At 31.2% G+C, this 20,380-nt stretch overlaps 1 protein-coding gene across 1 annotated transcript in view; it reads left to right on the forward strand.

Moving 5' to 3' along the window:
• Positions 1 to 9,755, forward strand: part of LOC145276896 (large ribosomal subunit protein uL18m-like) — a 62,140-nt gene extending 52,385 nt beyond the window's left edge. Inside the window, exon 6 of the mRNA XM_080128341.1 lies at positions 9,551 to 9,755. Coding sequence (XP_079984467.1) covers positions 9,551 to 9,697 — 147 coding nt within the window. The 3' untranslated portion in view covers positions 9,698 to 9,755. The remainder of the gene's footprint in view (positions 1 to 9,550) is intronic.
• Positions 9,756 to 20,380: the final 10,625 nt, after the last annotated feature.

Genomic DNA, 20,380 nt, shown 5'->3' on the forward strand with positions numbered 1-20,380 from the left:
ATTACAGGTCATTCTAGCATTTTAGGGCAGTTAACTGTTTTTTTTTTCTATGGGAAAATATGCATGCTTTTTTTTTTTTTTTTTAAGATTGTGTAGTTTTAAGAGGGTTTCTATGCAATGAGAATATGGGGAGGGTTGCCATTCGGACTTTGAATTAATTGTAGGGCTAAGGAAAATTATGTGTGAACATACTGAAAACTTGACAGAGACAAAGCTAACAAAAACAATATTAGAGGGGGGAGCGGTTAGTTTCACAAAAATTTAATGTAAAATAATTCATCATTTCCTGGCCGTTCTAGCATTTTAGGACAGTTAACCAATTTATTTTTATGTGTATTTTTCTTTAAGGAAGGATCTATTTTTTGTTTGTTTGTTTTAGATGCTTGTATGTGGCTTACAGAGGTATTTTGTTGGGGGGGGGGGCTTGCCACTCGAACTTAGTGTTATTGTTAGGGTTAAAGAGTGTTTTAGGAGGAGACTTGCCACACATAATTTGTATTAGAGGTGAAGTTAAGAGCTTTTTTTCAAAAAGAGCGTTCAAAAATTTGTTGATTTCTATTTTCGAGGTTGAAGGTGTTAATTCCATAGGCCGTTTATACTACGCTGGAGCAGGTTGTAAAAATATCTTTCGCTTAATAAGTAGAAAAAAAATAACGAAATAAAAAGCTTCCTAATTGTAGTTTGATGTGTTTTCTAACTGCTTTTAAAATTTCAAGAATATTGATATAGATTTTGAGGGTTTGTATTACTATACACATAGATTCAAAAAAGTTGTCAAAAAAACAAATATATAACAAATAAATGTTATCAAAAGCAAGTTACTTTTCTACCTAACTGGATAATTTTTTAGTGTTTTTATTTAATGTAACATGTTTATTCAGCTTGAAAACAGTGTTTACCGATGTTTTGGAAAATTTAAAATGGCGCCCGACTCTCTTGAAACGGTAAGTTTGGGGAAAAGAGTTAAAAATAAAAAAGACAAAATACTGCTAGAAACTCGCTCAATATATGTTACCGTGACAATGTCACGGCGTGACATAGGCTGACATATATTCGGTGAGTTTTTAACAGTATTTTGTATAGTTTTTTTTATTTTTAACTCCTTTTCTCAAACTTACCGTGTCAAAGAGAGTCAGGCCGGGCGCCATTTTTAATTTTCTACGGTAAACACTGTATTTTTTTCGAGCTGAATAAACATGTTACATTGAATAAAAACACAAAAAATATATCCAGTTTGGTAGAAAAGTAACTTATCTTGCCTTTGATAACATTTATTTGTTATACATTTGTTTTTTGACAACTTTTTCGAATCTATGTATAAACGAGATTTTGATACTTATTTTGATTTTGAAAAAAAAAACATTTGTGGCTGTTCGCAGTAAAACATTGTTTTAATTCGCTGTTCAAAACTAATTTAAAGAATAAAAGTGCATGCAAGCTACAAAAGTTTATTTTGTTTTTTTTTAACCATGTTTTTAAATTTGACGAGAAATTGCAACAGATTCATAATGCCGAATTGGTTCGGATTGCTGTTATTATACATTCTGAAAACCGAATAGTTCTAAACTAATGTTATTCTGATAACAAAATAGCTCTAATTAAAACATATAAGAACATTTATATTCATATTTTCATGTTTTTCTTAATTCGTTCTTGAATAAAAATTAAAGAACGCGTGTTTGTTTACAACTGTGCTATCGCTGATTCTACAGGCTGGAGCTGCTGCTGCTGCTGCTGCTTAAACTTCATTTGACCAAATTCGATAATTAGAAACAATTTTTTTTTCGGGTAGGTCCTTTTAAATTATCAATTACCGCGGTCCTACTCAACATAAAATAATACTTTTAATTGATAAAGATAGTAAAAAGATTGATTTACTTACTACTGGGTGTCCGAAGAATTTTTTTTTCAAAATGTTCAATACTCGTCATATTAAAGTCTTATTTTTAACACGACAAAAAAAGAAATGGTCAAAAATATTTCGGACACTTGACAGTATTAAGATTAACACCTCTTCTAATTGGTTTCCAAATTTCATGACGAAATTCTTCATACAATCACGGTACGGACCTTTAGAAAACAGGGGGGGTCATTACAAAACCTTACCGAAAACGCCATTTTATGACGTTCACATTTTTATCACTTTATTTGCTTAAAACTCTTAAAATATATAATGTACATTCATATTTATTAATTCATTTGAAAGTATATTCATTTCCGAACAAAACAGTGGTAATTTGAAGACTTGAAGTGCTTTGGTTTAAAAAATATGGCTATTTTAGTAGAACTACCTTGAAATCTGTGATTATCCAAAGCGTTTTTTCGTCCGTGTGTATTACTAGTATTATATTCCACAGATGAGAAATTTTGGAAAATAACTTTGTTCATAACAGTGCCATTTAGCCTTAGGTATACAGAGAAAGGAAGGAAAATTTGTTAGTGCTTAATGCTAAACGCATTTATGTTCTACAGGTGGGTGGGGGTGAGGGGAGACCAGAGATTGACGCCATGAAAAATAAGAGTAAAGAAAAGCTAGCAATACCTTTTTGTGAAAAAGAGATCATCTTCCACTAGATTTGAAAGTTAATTTTGTATTTTGTCAGGCACCTCCTCAGATGTAATGATAGTGTAATACTGTTGAGGCTTCTATATGACATGGAGGGGTGTATATATATATTTGATCGTCTAGTGATTGTGTAAACAGATCATATAACAATTATAACATTAAGGGACAAATAACAGTTTCTAGGGTTTTACATTGGCCAATGGGAAAACATGCCTCACCCATCTTGGGTTGATCTTGATTTGACGAATCCTCAGAAAAGCTGTAAACAAAGATTCATACAACCAAAAGCCTTGGTGGTATTTACAGCAGCTTTATTTTGGATGTTTCCCCCATTGGAGAGCTCTAACACTGGTCCTAGCTTTTGACTCTAATCAATCATTTCCCTATACTTTGAGCCACCGTCTTTCTTCTTTTGACTACCAACCATATCTGCTAATTCTCTGACTCCCAACTCTTTACTAACTAGTATGTGTCTCTCATGTTCATTCGTTACGTCATTAACTTTATGTGACGAATAACATAAATCGAATTATCTACCTTTGTCACATATTTTGTTTATGTTTTGACCTTCTTTTCTATGAAAACATATTTGTTTTTATTTAAAATTCCTTCTTGCTTTTAGAATCCAGTCAAGTTAAATTCCTAAAACGTAATTTAACCATATTTGTCCTTGAATTGCATTTTTTCTTTAAAACAAATCTAATTTAATCTACACGATGATAATAATAATCTTCTGGCTCAGATAATTCAACAATACCCCGAGTATGCTAAGATGTAACAATAGCACTTCATCTTAGGACTTGTTCATTTTATGGTTGTAACTGAAGTATCTTTTTTTCTAATTTACCAGATTTCTGCTAGGAAGATTTTTAAAATTCAAAAATTTGTTTCCACTTTTTTTTTTTTTTTTTTTTTTTTTTTTTAATATTTAAAATGAATAATTTATTTGCGAAATTATGATTTTGTTTGAGATGTTTGCTCCATCTTTCTAAACATTTTTTAAAATTCTTTGAAACATTAATTTTATTTTTTCTAAACATTTATTGAATAGGGTTTTTTTTTTTACACCATTTTGTTTTATTTCTTATATTGAAGTGAATATCAAGTTTCAAAGATATTGCTGCCATCTTGTTTGCCAGCAGCCTTCAACATCACTCGTTTTTCAAATGAAATGAGCATATTACATTAAATAAAAACCGCTAAAAACTTATTCAGTTAGGTAGAAAACTAACTTATCTTGCCTTTGATAACATTTATTTGTTGCATATTTGTTTTTTGATAACTTTTTTGAATCTATGTGTATAAATGAACTCTAAGAATATCAGTATTAGAATATGTAAAATTAACTCCTACAAACAGAAATTTTGCACCAATTATAGGTTCTCTTATATAATGCTACCAAGTTTTAGGTCTAGAATCCTTATTCCAATCCTAATTTGCATTCTAGGAAAGGTCTAAAATAAATTAAAAGCTTAAAGGATCTTAAGAGATTGAAAGTCAAGGAAATGGATCAGATTCAATATAAATCTGAAATATTGGATTTCAAATGGAAAGTTGTGTGTAAATTATGTTCCCCTAAAAAAAAACAAAATGTTTAAAATACTGCAAAGAAGCTGAAATTTGAGAATCTTTTAGTAATTGATATCTAATACCTGTTGTTCATCCTCTTTTTGTATAAAACTAAATTAAACTAAACATAGTCCACATTATGACCCCTTATACTTAATAACTGTGTTCCAAAATCCATAATGATTGGTTAATTAGATTAGGAGTTCTGTACATACAACAATATAAACATATATTCATGCTTAACTTTATATAGAGATTATTATAGTTTAATTGTAATTGAAAATTGTTGTAGATAACTTTTCCAAACATCATCCATAAGATGAGTATTTAACGTGTATTTTTTTTTTTTGTATTTTTTTTTTGTATTTTTTTTTTTTTTGTATTTTTTTTTTTTTTGTATTTTTTTTTTTATGGTTGGAAGCCAGATTTTTAATCAACAAATCTTAAGCTCATTGTAATGTTTTACAATAAGCAAATAATAAAAAACAGCTAATTTTCCTTTTTTTTTTTCTTTATATTGAAAGGGTGACCTAATTATAGAACTTGAGAAGCCAATTATTTCATTGTTTGTATACTAGTGCACTTAATGACTTATTAGATCAAAGTGCTGTGTTTATTTGGTTTCTGTGGGCATTAATTGCACACGACTTTGAACAGAGTAAAATGTAAGAAATGGGGAATGAGTAATTAGCGATTCATAGTAATTTCCATCGGAAAACACACGTTTTAAGTCAGTAGAAGCACAATATGATCCAGATGTTGGGAGTTTTAGTAAATTTATTACTTTTTGATTCATTGAAAATTGTTGGACTCTGATTTGAAAAAATGTCCAAAACAAAAAGAAAGTATCAAAATTTTTTGTACCGTTATTTAAAAATAATATATCAAAATTTTTGTACCATTATTTAAATGAAAAAAAAAAAAATAAAATATCAATTTTTGTACGATTATTTAAAAAAGAAAATAGCTAATTTTTTGTATTATTATTTAATACGAAAATTTCATATATTAATTTTCGTATATTTTCTTTTGTTTTTTTTTATGAAAAAAAAACAATAAAATCTCAAAATTTTTGTATTATTATAAAAAAAAATGACTTTTTTTTTTCACTTTACATTATGTGTCACTTTTGTTTTTGATTATTTTATTGATTTGTTGATCAGGTAGGTGAAGTTTCATCCCTTGAACCAAAGTTATGTACCATGGATGAATCTTTTATTCTTAGGCATATTAAATTTGAATGAAAGCAGAGAAATCTTAGACTATAGTATTTTATTTATTAGTTTTTTTTTTTTTTTGTCTTTCATAATTCGCTTTTAGTCTTACACATATTCTACAAATATTATAGAAATAACTTTATATTTATACAAATTTGGTAATCCCACCTACCCTATCTTGTGACGTATGAGGCAGTTAAACTATACCATCCTTTTGGTCCCCTGATTTATCGGAGAGGGACCTATGTTTTCAGTGGCGTCCTTGCGTGTGTTTGTACAAAATAGTCTGGAAACTTATTGAACGTACCTCATATTTTGTTGAGTATTATTTATTATTGGCTGAAATTATAATTGTCCTCGGTTATAAAATCAAAATAATGTAAGGAAAAAAATTTGTTTATTTACAAATTTTTTATTACTACTGTTACTGATTATCAAGGCCCCAAAGTCCACTCTAAGGTAAGCGTTAATGAGTGTCAGATGGACTATGAGAATTGTTCCCCTTTCATTGGGTCCTCCATTAATCAAAAAAGCACAAACCAAACGTAATTATAGTCACAATGAAAAGAATTCTTTTCTTTGGTTTATTTACAAGCAGTTCAGCCCGGCTTTGCTCGGGCCCTATGTACTGTTCATAACTTTATGTGCATATATATATATATATATATATATATATATATATATTAAAACGTCTGACTCCTGTCCAGGTAACCTACATCTAAAATTTCAAGTGTTTAGATCCAAAATTGGCGGAGGAGTTTGGTAGAGTCTGCAAAGGTCAACTCTTTAAACTTTGACCTCTTGGCAGCCAAATTTTCACCCAAAAACTGATAAAAAGCTTGCTGCATGTCTGACTACCCTTTATGTAAAATTTCAAATGTTTAGACACAAAATTGATTAAATAGTTTGCTAGAGATAGCAAAAGTCAAATCTTTTTAACTTTGACCTCTTGGCAGCCAAATTTTCGCCCAAATACCGATGAAAAAGTTTGCTCTGTCTGAATACATTTTATGTAAAATTTCAAATGTTTGGACAATTGTCTGAGTAATTTGTTAGAAACACCAGAGGTCAAATTTTTTTAAATTTTGCCCCCAATTTTGACCCCTTAACATTTATTGACTTGGGCTCAAATCAAATTAAAAAGTTTGATTCATGTCCAAGTAACCTACACCTAAAATTTCAAGTGTTTAGACCCAAAATTAGCAGAGGAGTTTGGTAGAGTTTTCAATGGTCAAATCGTTGAACTTTGACCTTTTGGCAGCCAAATTTCTGATCAAAAACAATTGAAAAGATTTTCCCAAATCTCAATACTCCTTATGTCAAATCTCGAGTCTGTAGACTGAAAATTGACAGAGTAATATGGTAGGGAAATGTACACACAGACAGACACAAAGACAATTTCATTTTTATAGATATACTAGCATGGGTGCCCGACATTGCCCAGGTATTTGGAGGTGTATGTTGAGAGAAAAAAAAAAAAAAAAGCGGTCAATTTTTTTAACTTTGGCCCCTATTATGACCCCTTAACATTTATCGTTTGGGGCTCAAATCCAGTTATTAAGTTAGATCCATGTCCAAGGAACCTATATTTAAAATTTCAAGTGTTTAGACCCCAAATTGTCGGAGGAGTTTGGTAGAGTTCTCAAAGGTCAAATCGTTGAACTTTGACCCCTTAATCGCCAAATTTCTGGCCGAAAACCGATCACATCAATTTTCCCAAATCTCAGTACCCTGTATATCAAATTTCGAGTCTGTAGACTTAAAATTGACAGAGTTATTGCGTAGGGAAATGTACATACACAGACAGACAGATACACGGACACGTTCACTTTTATAGATATATAGATAGATCATGTGAAAAAAAAACACAAAGCAGTTATCTTCAATTTGTCAGCAATTTCAATCCAAAGTCAATTACAATCATGGAGTATCAGTATTTGTCTGGCTACCTCTGCGCAAACCTGTATCACCATGTCTATCCTTCTAGTCTGAACCTTTACTGTCTTTGCAATATTTACGAAACAGTCAACTTCATCAATCTTGTATGCAATAGTCCATTATCTTCTATTTCAATATGTGTTTAAATCACTTAATCCATTTCTAATAGGAAAGATTTTGTGGTTTTTAACTTCTAAATTCAGCTGAGCATATCTCAACTTCAACAAAAACTTATTGATCGAAATAAGCACCGTCAGAAACAAGACACTTTTGTCAACACAAAACAAGATTATTTATGCCAGTAACATAAAAATCTTGCCTTGTGGTGGCGATGAAGTCACTGAGGGCGTTTTTGATATCGCTTAGGCTTTTGAAGCATTTCTCACGTAGAAAGTTGTCAAGATGCTTGAAAAAGTGGTAGTCAGTAGGTGAGAGGTTTGGAGAGTATGGCGGATGAGGCAGTTTTGTAACCCAATTCATTCGACTTCTGCAGGGTTGGTTTAGCAATGTGCGGTCGGGCATTGTCGTAGAGGAGAATTGGGCCTTTTCTGTCGATTAGTGCTGAGTGTTGTTGTCAAAGTTTCTGATGCATTTCATCCATTTGTTGACAGTACTTCTGCTGTCATGTTTTTTGTCTGCATTAAAAAAACTAATGGATAAGATTGGTTGCAGACAACTAAACACTTAGTATGTCTTTCTTCTGATGCAACTCTGACTTCAGGAAGTGTCGTGGAGCTTAGTCGGCATTTAACCACTGAGCTGAGCATCGCCAGTTGTTAAGAACCCACTTTTTATTGCAAGTCACAACCTGGTTGAGAAATGGGTCTTTCTTATATAAAAGAAGAGAAGATGACACGTTTCTTTTGGTTGTCATTTAATGTCTTTCCAATCTCTCTCAAGCGGTTGGAAATTGTATGCGTTACGTCTAATTCAGAAGCAAGTTCTTGAACAGTTATGTATGAATTGACTTCAACTAAGGCTCTTAATTAATTGTGGTCAGCATCCGATGGCCGATCACTACACTCATCATCTTCAAGACTCTTATCGCCACCACAAAAATTTCTTAAACCACGATTGTGTTGTGCATTCAGTAGTGGGTCTTGGGACAAACACTTCATTGATATCATGAGCTGTTTCAGCAGCTTTTCGGCCTAGCTTGAATTAAACTAAGAAAATTATGCAAATTTATTTTTTTCCATCAACTTCTGAAAAGAAGACATAATTGTTTTAAAACGTTTGTAATTTAAACGACTAAATAGAGCACAAAACGCTCTTTAAAACGATACATAAAGTAAAGGTTTTATAACAAAACTTGTTTGAAAATACATCATTTGAAATCAGAATTAAAAATTCCACAAGAACTTTCTTTGCGTAATATAATTATTCGATTAATTTGTCAATTCCATTGCACATTGTTTAATGACTCATGTCATGTAAAGGAATGTTACATTTCTCAATTTCAAATAATCTTTTCAATTTTTTTTTTTTCATTGTATTTTTTTATTTCTCATTCTATGGTTGGAGTAGAAACGGTTCACTGTATTCAGTAGTTTTGGCCATGACCTTAAAGTTTGAAGTGGTAGTGGTTTGGAAAGATCCTATCTATGCGTAAAAATAGAATCTGTTTTGACACAAAACTACATCCAGTTGGACCCCAGTTCTAAGAGAAAATAAGTTGTCTATTGGTTGCCATTGCTCTCAGGTTCATTCTGACTCAGAGTGGTGGTAGTATCTGTTAGGATCGCATCTGTATGTGGGTTGAATAGAATCTATCGTTTACAGGCTGCTTATTTGAAGAATATGCAACTATAGAACAAATTAATCTATATGATCATTCATAAGTAGACATGCTCTGGAGGTTCACTCTCTCAGGCATTACATTCTCTTTGAGAAGGAGTTTATTGCTAATTGCTTGAGGTGCCTCTACTAAAGAATGATAATGGGGCTGCTCAGGTATTTATGTAGGCCAGAGCATGCTAATTTTCAAAATGCACATGACTTTGTGTCTAACCTCTTAAAGAGCACATAAATAAAATTCATATAAATTTGCCACATGGATCAATATTTGAGGGTATTAAGAACTTGAAACTGAAAACCTTTTACCAAAATATGTAAAGAAAAACACTTATTTGAGTTTTTTTTTTTTTTTTTTTTTTTACAGTATTATGAATTTGTTACATAATTTTTTGAGCTTGTATCATATCTTCTCTCCATGGGATACGAGTAAATGCTGACTAAAAACATTTTTTGCTTTTTTCAGTTAAGTGCATTCTTGACTGCCATACAAGAAGGGCAATTGTGCTTGGAAGAACCAAATTTACCAGATCCTCCTTATGTGCCAGGAATCGACTACAACAGCTACCACCGCATCGGGGACAACAAATGGACAGATGACATTCAACACTGACCTTAGCCTCTTTTTATTCATTATTATTTGATAGAAAATAAATATCTTGTTGCTTTTATTTTTTTTATTTTTTTTTTTTTAATCGATTTTTTTTTTTTTCACTGATTTTTGGTTTATTAATATGAAGTAGTTACAATTAGATCAGTTCTGCACTGTTTTTTGTTTTATTTTTTCTAAATTCTACAGAATACTATTGTTAAACTATACCTGTGTCCCCAAATCACAGCCTTACACCAAATACCTGCAGTAATTCTCCATCTTCTAATCGCTAGTCATCAAGAATGAAGTATAGTTTAATTTACATACATAATTTAAAAAAAGACAAGCATTATATACACTTGTTGAACACAAAGATTTCTGTGTGCGTGTAATTTAGGTCTTGCGGCTAGTTTCAACATCTGAGCTAAGCCTTTCGTTTCTCAAATTCCAGATAAGATTGACGTCTCCCAATGTAACTCTTTTACCCCTAGCTCTATTACTGATTTACCTTGAGATCATTATCTTGCCATTCACTGCCAAACTCTCTCACTGATCTGCCTTTAACAGCCAATGATTTCAAATATATTTACTTTCACTTGAAAAACTAAGTTGTACAGTTTGAAACTTACCCACGTTTTTGTCAGCTCACTTTCTCCATCGTTACCCAAACACTTAGAAAGTAATGTTCGGATGATTAATCAGAATCCGGAATCGGAAAAAAATCAAAGGATTTGAGGGTATCTGAATCGGTCTCGGAAAATTGATGCCTATTTTCTGATACCAAAACGATGCTTTTAATTCCCTTTTTTATTTGATTTTGTTTAAAGTAAAATATTCCATTGCTGGTAATAATGATAAAATAAATATTTATTGATTTTATAATATCAGTAGAGCTAAAATCGATAGGTCACTCTCCACAAGTGTATTTTGACGTTTATGAAAATATCTGCATATTTAACATGTTTTTTTACAAAAATCGGGAGAAATAACAATCATATAGTTAAATAATTAGATTTATAAGGAATCAGTAATTTAGCATGGAATCAGTAATTGTATCAGAATCGGAGGAAAAATATTGGAACCGTCCCATCAACTACTAGAAAGTTAAATAATTGTCACAGCATCAGTGGTCTGTGAAGTTCTTTGTTCATTCACTTTCTGATTGTGGGGATGAGGCAGTCTATAGTATCTCACTATTAATTATGAATCTTTAATAATTGGAGGATATTATGGTAATACAAAATTCTTAGAACATATAACTAAATTCTTATAACTAAGTAATTATAGGAATCCGCATTCTCTCTCATATATACTAGCAGGGTATCCGACATTGTCTGGGGACAGTAAGAATAAAATAGAATAGGTTAAAATGTATAACATTTTTCTATTAAGCATTCTATCTTTTTTCCCTCCTTCTCTTGTTTTTCCAACCCCTTCTTTCTAATAGACCCATATAGTGAAAAAATAAAACTAAGGTTTCTAGAGCGTTACAAAACCCAACCAAATAAAATTATGGAGACCTTCAGAGCACTGATGCCATCACTGTACGCTCATTAACCCTTATCCTTGAATGGCCTCCAGGCCTTGATAAGTGGTGACTCCTTTGTTTAAAAAAAAAAAAAAAAAAAAACACTTTGAAAAAATGATGGACTTAGTCATTTCTTTTTTTGCATGGTGCATAACTCAAATTTACATATGTTAAGGCCTAAAACTGCACTGTTTAATGTCATTTTTTATGCCTCGTTCACTGCGTGCTTCACTTGGTTCCAATAAAATGTGTCATGATCATAAACGAGAGGATATAATGGAGAAAATGTTTGAAGCACATGGCCATTTCCAGAGGAACAGTGTGATTCAACACTGTGTTAGAAAGTAATAAAAGATTTCTTACATCAAAAACACCCAGAACATTATTAGTGTATTGAGATGTCATTTCAGTATGTTCAGGAGTTATTTCTGTTAAACTGTTTTCAAATTATCTCCCCTGAATAATACTGGGGAATAAGAGAATGAACTCTTCTATTAAGAACACAAGCCTATTGATTCACACGTGTTTACTTTCATGTCCAATGTACAAGTTGCAACTGTCGTTCACAGATATTCAATCATGGTTATTATAGCTATTTCAGAATGGCCATTTTCTACTAATCTCAGAATTAATTTTCAACATAGTTCTCAGATTATATCTGAGTAAGTTGTATTTAATTTACAAATGGACAGATGCATGCTTCTAACGTATAGTTTCAAATGAATATTTCAGTCACCCACACAACTGATATAAAATACAGACTAAACAATTACAGGGTGGAATGATAAAGTTGTCGCCCTAAAGAAACCGACACTACAGCTTTATTTTTAAACTTTTATTGAAAAAGTCAATTCAGATAATTTGATTATGTAGTAGAACTGACATCTATTCAATGTAGCCACCTTCAGCCTTAATCACCCCCTCAATACAGGTCTGGAACTGGAAGCATGCCTTTTCCCCCCCAAGCGCCGCCATCTGCTGAGCTCCTGTTGGCAATCAAGCTGGTTTTGGTGTTGTGGGAGGTCATGGTTGTGATGTTCTCGATTTATGACCAAACAAAGTAGTCCAGTGGATTCAGGTCAGGGAAGGAGAAGGGCCAATGAGAGAAGAGTACAAAGCCATAACACTCCTTCTGAAGCCAAGCCTGGGTCTCTTTGGACTTGTAGGCCGACGCTACCACACCCAGGGTCTGCCAGCAGCCATCTGATTACACGAGAGGATCACCACACTCAACATCCAGGTACACTTTGGTGTTGACTTTCAAGCTGACTTTGAGGCTCTCATTTGAAACCACACCAAAGACCATAACCGTGGCCGGAAACTTTGTTTTTATCACTCTGTGCACGTCCCTGTTATTCGTGGCAATCCAGTGATGCATTTTGAGGATGCTGGCAATGGTCCTGTTGTCATAACTTAGATCGGTAGAGAGCACGAGTTGTACAGCGATCTCACTTGTTGAACACTATATCACTTCTATCGCTCTTGGGATTTGTACACAACTGGCCAACTAGTAGATGGTCTGCAACAATAAAAGAAAACCGGTTTTCGTCAAATGGAAATGGAATCATTCTGTCTTTTGTAGGGCAACCATTTTATCAGTCCACCCTGTATATGACAGACCTTTTATTTCTTATTTAAGGAAACCGTATAGAAATAATTAAAAACAAAAATTTTGATTCAGTCTGTTTAAAAAATATTTAATCTGTTAAAAAGTACACAAATATGAAATTATAAAATAATGAAAAGCAATAAACGTTACCATAAAACCAAATCCATGTAAAAAAGAAAAATCTTTCAGAAAAAATAAATCTTATATACATGCATATAAAATTAAGATATATAAATGAATGTGACTGGAACAAAAAAAAAACAAAGATAGGAAAACTTCTTTGCCACCACAGTTCCTTGATTTTAGAACTTCTTCAAAAAGCACTTCACTTCAAAATTCATTTCCAGCTTTATAAAAAATGTCAAATGTTAAAAAATGATCGTATTTTTGGTACTTATTATTATTTCAGCACGGATTAATGTTATTTAGAAAGCCATGGGGAGGAGAGGGTGTTTTGTACCTATTCTGTACTTTAACTTTACAATTTAATAAAAAGAAAAAAAAACATAAAACTTTAAAGTTGAAAATACTGAAAAATATTTGTATTTTCTAATATAAAAGCAAAAGATAAGATGAAGAGATTTTGGAAAAAATTAGGATTAACTACTTTACTAGAATGAGAAATTGTCTAATTCTTTTGGATTTGGAAATTTATTGTTGAAACAGATTTCAAAAAATTAATCTTTTAACCAAATTTATTTTTGCCAATAGTTATATTTTTTTTTTTTAAATAAGTTTCCACATCAAATTAAGAACATCAATCGTGTATAAAATGTTATTTAGAAACTATGGTTTTAATAAGAGAAAGAAAGGAAATTACAAGGAGATTTTAGAGTAAAATTGGATGAAATATTTAACAGAGTTTGATATGTATATTGTGTTAATAGTATAAAAGTCGTGTGAAAATTTTATTGGTTAAATTGAGACTATATTTAAAAACGGAATCCAAGGAAACATAATAGTACATTCTCTTAAATGTTGTCTTTAAAGAAGTTCCAAAACACATTGACAGAAAAGACTTCCTATGAGGTTTATTTTTTCACCCGATATATAAAACAAATAAATTACAAAAGTCTATATTCCTAATTTAAAAATGTTAACCATCTTACAATTTATTCGTTTAAGTTGACATGCACAATTCTTGACAGCATCTGTTTTGTTGTGCAAAATCATTCATGCAATTACTATGTCACTTTATTTCGACCTAAACTCATCACAAGAAAAAAGTATTTATCAATTTTTAAAGAATTGAAAGGTATATTGGGCATGGTCACAAAATCCAAAAATTGGGAGAGAATTTGCAATTATCTTTTTTCATTTTATTACGCCATCTTTGAATTTTCCATGCCTTTATTTTCTTTTAAAATTGTTAAGTGCTTTTTCTTCTGATGATTTAAGGGCAAATTAAATTCAAGAATTGACAATAATTAAATGAATGATTTTGCGCTATGAAACAGATGTTGTCAAGAATTGTGGATGTCAAGTTAAGGAAACAAATGCTAAGATGCTCAACATCTTGAAATTTGTTATATAGATGTTTGTTTTTGGCATAATCACGTTGACACACCGGTTCTCGCTGGATCACCGAAGTTAAGCAATATTGAGCCTGTTCATTACTAAATGGGTGACCATTTGGGACTTCCAGGTGGTGTATGTGCTCTCCGCTTGTCTCAGCATTGTTTCCAGTTGTCCTGGTCTTCTCCTTGCCACTGGACCCAAACAGTGTCAATTCAGGAGAGGTGTGGTTGAGGATTGCTCAACCCTTGCCTCACAATTACAGGCGCTACTGCCCCTAAGGGGTATCGTTTTGTCTTTCGAGACTGAACAGAGGCATCATCATTTATTTGTTATATGCTCTGTAGTTACATCGAGCTTCATAAATTAACAGATCGGTATAAATAAAAGGTGAAATATAACTGAAGAAATATATTTCCCTCACACACGCACATATATATATATATATATATATATATGTGTGTGTATGCATATAAATATTAAGCAATAATGAGCCTGGCCAGTACCAGATGGGTGACCATTTCTGACTTCCAGGTGTTGTATATGCTTTCCGCCTATCTGGGCATTGTTTCCAGTCATCCTGGACTTCCCCTTGCCACTGGATTCAAGCAGTGCCGATTCAAGAGAGGTGTGGTTGGGGTTTGCACAACCCTTGCCACAATTACACATGCAGCTGCCCCTATAGGGTGTATCCTTTGTCTTTCGAGACTAAACGGAGGCATTTCATATATATGAGAGAGAGATAAGCAAACATGAATATATGAACCAAATTTGAGTGTGCTATAGGGTTAGGGTTGTATTAAGCGCAGATCAAAATAGACACGTGCTGAGGTCATTGAGGAAAGATTTCCCAACCCCCGAGTAATCATGAGAATGAAAGCGTGAAGCCAAATTAAAACTAATTATACAAGACAATACTTAATCTTAAAGGCAAATACACACAACTTTAAAGAATTGTTCTATTAAAGAAATAAATCTATTTCCGAACATGACTGCAAAACAATCAATGTTCAAATTCGTTAAGCTCTTAAAAACGCCCAGGCTTTAATATTGTTATTTTTACTATATTATTATATTATTGTTGTTGTTATTATTATTAGTTGTAGTGGTATTATAATATTTACAGCCTTTCCGGATTACACAAAAGATCAAGTGTGGGTTTTATAAAAGCATTTCTGTGAAACAAACTGGATTCGAACTTGGTACATCCAGGTTTTCAGTTTGTCATTAACCACTTAGCCATCACTCAGCCGCCACCATTATTATTAATATCAATACGTATATTAATAAAATTAATAATATCAATATTAATAATAAAATTAATAATATTAATATCAATATTGATATTAATAATAAAATTAATAATATTAATATCCATATTGATATTAACAATAAAATTATTAATATCAATATTGATATTAACGATAAAATTATTATTAATATCAATATTAACGATAAAATTATTATTAATATCAATATTAACGATAAAATTATTATTAATATCAATATTGATATTAACGATAAAATTATTATTAATATCAATATTGATATTAACGATAAAATTATTATTAATATCAATATTGATATTAACGATAAAATTATTATTAATATCAATATTGATATTAACGATAAAATTATTATTAATATCAATATTGATATTAACGATAAAATTATTATTAATATCAATATTGATATTAACAATAAAATTATTATTAATATCAATATTGATATTAACGATAAAATTATTATTAATATCAATATTGATATTAACAATAAAATTATTATTAATATCAATATTGATATTAACGATAAAATTATTATTAATATCAATATTGATATTAACAATAAAATTATTATTAATATCAATATTGATATTAATAATAAAATTAATAATATCAATATTGATATTAATAATAAAATTAATAATATCAATATTGATATTAATAAAATTAATATCAATATTGATAATAAAATTAATATTATTAATATCAATAACAAAAAATTATTAATATCAATATTGATATTAATAATAAAATTAGAGATTTTTTATTCTGCACACTTTTGATGAACTGAAACCCTTTTAATTTTATCTCTCTGATCAAAATGTTTTTTTTTAGTTGTCTATGTTTCATATGTGAAGCGAAATAAAAACTAATCCTATAAAACAATTCTTAATCTGACTTTAAAAATATAGACATTTTCATGTATTTATAACATGAAATGGCCACAAATTGTTCAACTGAGTGTTCATTTTCTCAGATGCAGTGTATTTAGAAATCTAAATAGGACAGTTATGCTACAAGGCAGGCTGGGTGTATTGTTTCTATAGGTAGAAGCAGGTTGTTAAAGATCAGTTTAGGAGATTTGATCGAAAAAGCCTGCATTTAGATACAAAATGCAGGAGAAAAACTAAAAAGTGCAAGTACATGAAAGATTGAATTGTTTCCACGTAATTAATCATTTATTCGTGTTCACATAATGCATTTTATTCAAATATCTGTTTCCCTTCACCACACACAAATGTAAATAGTTAACATCTTTTAAATTCTTAGATCCTTAATAAGACTTAATCCAGCCTGGCATGGGGAGACAACTCGGGACAAATCTAGTTTAATTACCACATTCTGTACCATTGAAAACAATTTTATTTTTTTCCTTATATATATATACAAGCTGAACTAAAATAAAGTAAACTTAAAAACCTTTATATATAATATATATTAATTACATCTTTTTAATAGTATCTTTGTTGTGAAAAAATTTTATTTCGCCTAACATATTTGAAGATTAATGTGTAAATTGTATCAAAATGTCATGTGAACAATTTATATATATATATATATATATATATATATCATCTACATATTAATACAATAAGTGTGGGTTTGATGAAAAGTATTTCTGTGAAACAAACTGGATTCGAACTTGGTACACCCAGGTTGTCAGTTTATGCATGGAATATTGTTGCCACATCTGGGCTGGTGCATCTACCACTAGTCTCTCCCTCTTGAATAGGCTCCAAAAAGGGTCTCTGATCTAATAGGTCCCAGTTTGTTAACTAGGCTCCAACCCCTGTCTCATCACCGCAATGTTGCATCCCTGTGCCTGTTTTGCAAATATTTTAATGGAATGTGCTCTGATGAACTCATTGCACTTGTGCCCCTTTCAACATATATGTCCCTGACAAACCCGCTTAGCAGCAAAATCACACCCCTTCACTTTATTGTTGAGTTTTCTACTCTAATAGCTTCTTTCCTAGAACAGCTAGACTTTGGAATTCCCTTCCTGCTTCCCTAACTCTACATTTAAACTTTTGCATACCAACACCTTAATCGTTCTTGGACATCGTCCCAATTAGTAGCCCTTACGTCCAAGTAGCAATATGCATTGTTTGGGATGAAGGTGACAAAAAAAAGATATTTGAATAATATTTTTAGCCATCATTACCCACCATCACTCTCAGCCACCACAATTCAATATCAATATTGATGTTAATGATAAAATTACTATTATTATTAACCAAATAAATTAGACTTTTTTTTTTATTCGGCACACTTTTTGATGAAATGAAACCCTTTGTGTTTAGTTTATTTTAATATTAATTAATTTTATCTCTGAACAAATGTAAAAATTAAAAAAAATTTTCAGTTGTCTATGTTCCATACTTGAAAGAGCCACTATTCTACAAAAAAACTCGGTTTTTTATGACAGGAGCATGGACAAAAATTAAGTTCTTTTTTTTTAATTTTATTTTAGGCAGGCAACTGAAAAATAATGTTACGCTTTTTCATACTTTTAATTCTAGCCATAGTTACTTAACCAATGGCTTCAGAATCATGTTCAAAATTTGACAAAATGTTGGACATTTTTTTTTTTCCATGCATTATATCAAAACACATTTCTAGAATATTTTGTATAGAACATCCTTTATATCTAAGTCAGGTAAGGTCATATCCCACAGAGACAGTGAATTTATATTTATATAAAAATGTTCCATAATAAATAGAGCCCTATATCTATTATATCTATAAAAATGAAATTGTGTATGTGTGTGTGTGTACATTTCCCTAGCAAAATGTTCTGTCAATTTTCAGTCTACAGACTCGAAATTTGACATAAGGGATACTGAGATTTGGGAAAATCTTTTTAATCGGTTTTCAGCCAGAAATCTGGCTGTCAAGTGGTTCAAAGTTCAACAATTTGAGCTTTGAAACTCTACCAAACTCCTCCGCCAATTTTGGGTCTAAACACTTGAAATTTTAGATGTAGGTTACCTGGACATGGGTACAAACTTTTTTATTATTTATTTATATATTTATATATATATATATATATAAGTTACTAACAGTACATAGGGCCCGAGCAAAGCCGGGCTGCACTGCTAGTATATATATATATAAATTAAGTTTTATACTTGATTTATATAAAAGGTAAGAATATCATATTATAAAGAGCAAGACTAAAAATTATTTCTACATGAAAAAATGTTATTCATTTGATATGACGTTTTGAATAATTTACCTTCTTCATGTAGCCAAAAGGGGGAAGGAAGATGTCTAACTGTGTTTAGCAGACGTTCTTGGCCTTTAGGCCGAGATCAAAGTGTAGCATCTGTTCTTCAGATGCTGCACTCCAATTTCTTGTTCTGTTAGTGGGGGAGAAATCCTTCACAACTGAGAATTTTTAATTTTGTTCCTTTTCTCCACGTTAAAAAAACGACCCTGATGTCCAACTTTGTCCTGTGGGGAGACATTGTAAATAGGAACTGCGTTTGGTGTGTTTGTAGTAAATATGTATTTAATAAGCCAACACCGTTTTGTAAAATATTTACTAAAAGTTTCCAAAGAAAAAAAAAAAATCAATGTTCAAGATTCTTGGATCCCCACTTGACCCTAATTGCTCTTGGCTCAAAAATGCTCCCTGCTTTAATAAACTTCTTGGTCTGACTTTTACTTTTCACCTTAAATGGAAGACTTACATCAAATCTGTTGCCAACGTGGCTAGAAAAATTGTGTAATTCTACCGCTCTAGAAGGTATCTCACTCCTAACGTAATCCTCCACCTGTACAAGAGTCAGATATGTCCTTAAATAGAATACTGTTGCCACATTTGGGCAGGGGCTGCTCCTAGCACCCTATCTTGCCTTGACAGGCTTCAAAACTTAGGTGATGCCATTTTCACTTCCTGACACCTCTTTCCCACAGTAGAGACATCGCAAGCACGTCTCTGCTCTAGCGTTATTTTCATGGCAAGTGTTCATCTGAGCTTCAATCTATGGTTCCACCTGCCAAACTTTAAAAAAAAAAAAAAAAAAAACTCGTCTAGCTATAACCACTATGTACAATTTCCTCCACTCTATCTGTGCCTAACTCTAAACACAAATTCCATGAACAAAGCTTTTTTTTTTCTAGAATTGCCTGCCTGTAGAATTGTTCAACTGGTCTGCTTTCCAGCTAACTATAACATGGTTGTCTTCAAGTCCAATGTAAACAAGTTCTTGTTGAGCATCTGATTAAGTAATCTAATTCTATCCAATTTCCACTACTAACGATCATTATACTGTTGTCTTGGAGACCATCGTACACTCATTAACTCTTATCCTAGTGGCTTTCGAGCCTTCATAAGTGATGACTCCCTTGTAAAAAAAATATTTAATTGAAGTCATAGCATTTCGTGTATCCACAAAATCTTACGAGGAAAAATATTTTATATATAGAATTTCAATATTTACTTCAACGGTGCTCAATATGCAAGTTTAGCTAGGTAGTAAGTTATGAAAATATATGGCAATTAAACTCCACAGAATTATCTGCATAGCTTATTTGCAATATATTTTTGTAATTTGCTATATATATATCTCATTAGTTGGTTCAAGGATATTCTAGAAAAAAAAAAATTTAAATGTCAGAAAACATTGCTTTTATAGATATTTAAAGTCAGTCTCAGTCACAAAAATAAAACAAATGTAATTATCAGTATTCAGATTATATGATATATTTCTGTTTCATATATATATATATATATATATATATATATACTTATATCAGATATG

Source organism: Euprymna scolopes, chromosome 1 (assembly GCF_053919585.1).
Source record: "Euprymna scolopes isolate OS-2025 chromosome 1, ASM5391958v1, whole genome shotgun sequence".
Classification (NCBI taxonomy): domain Eukaryota; kingdom Metazoa; phylum Mollusca; class Cephalopoda; order Sepiida; family Sepiolidae; genus Euprymna; species Euprymna scolopes.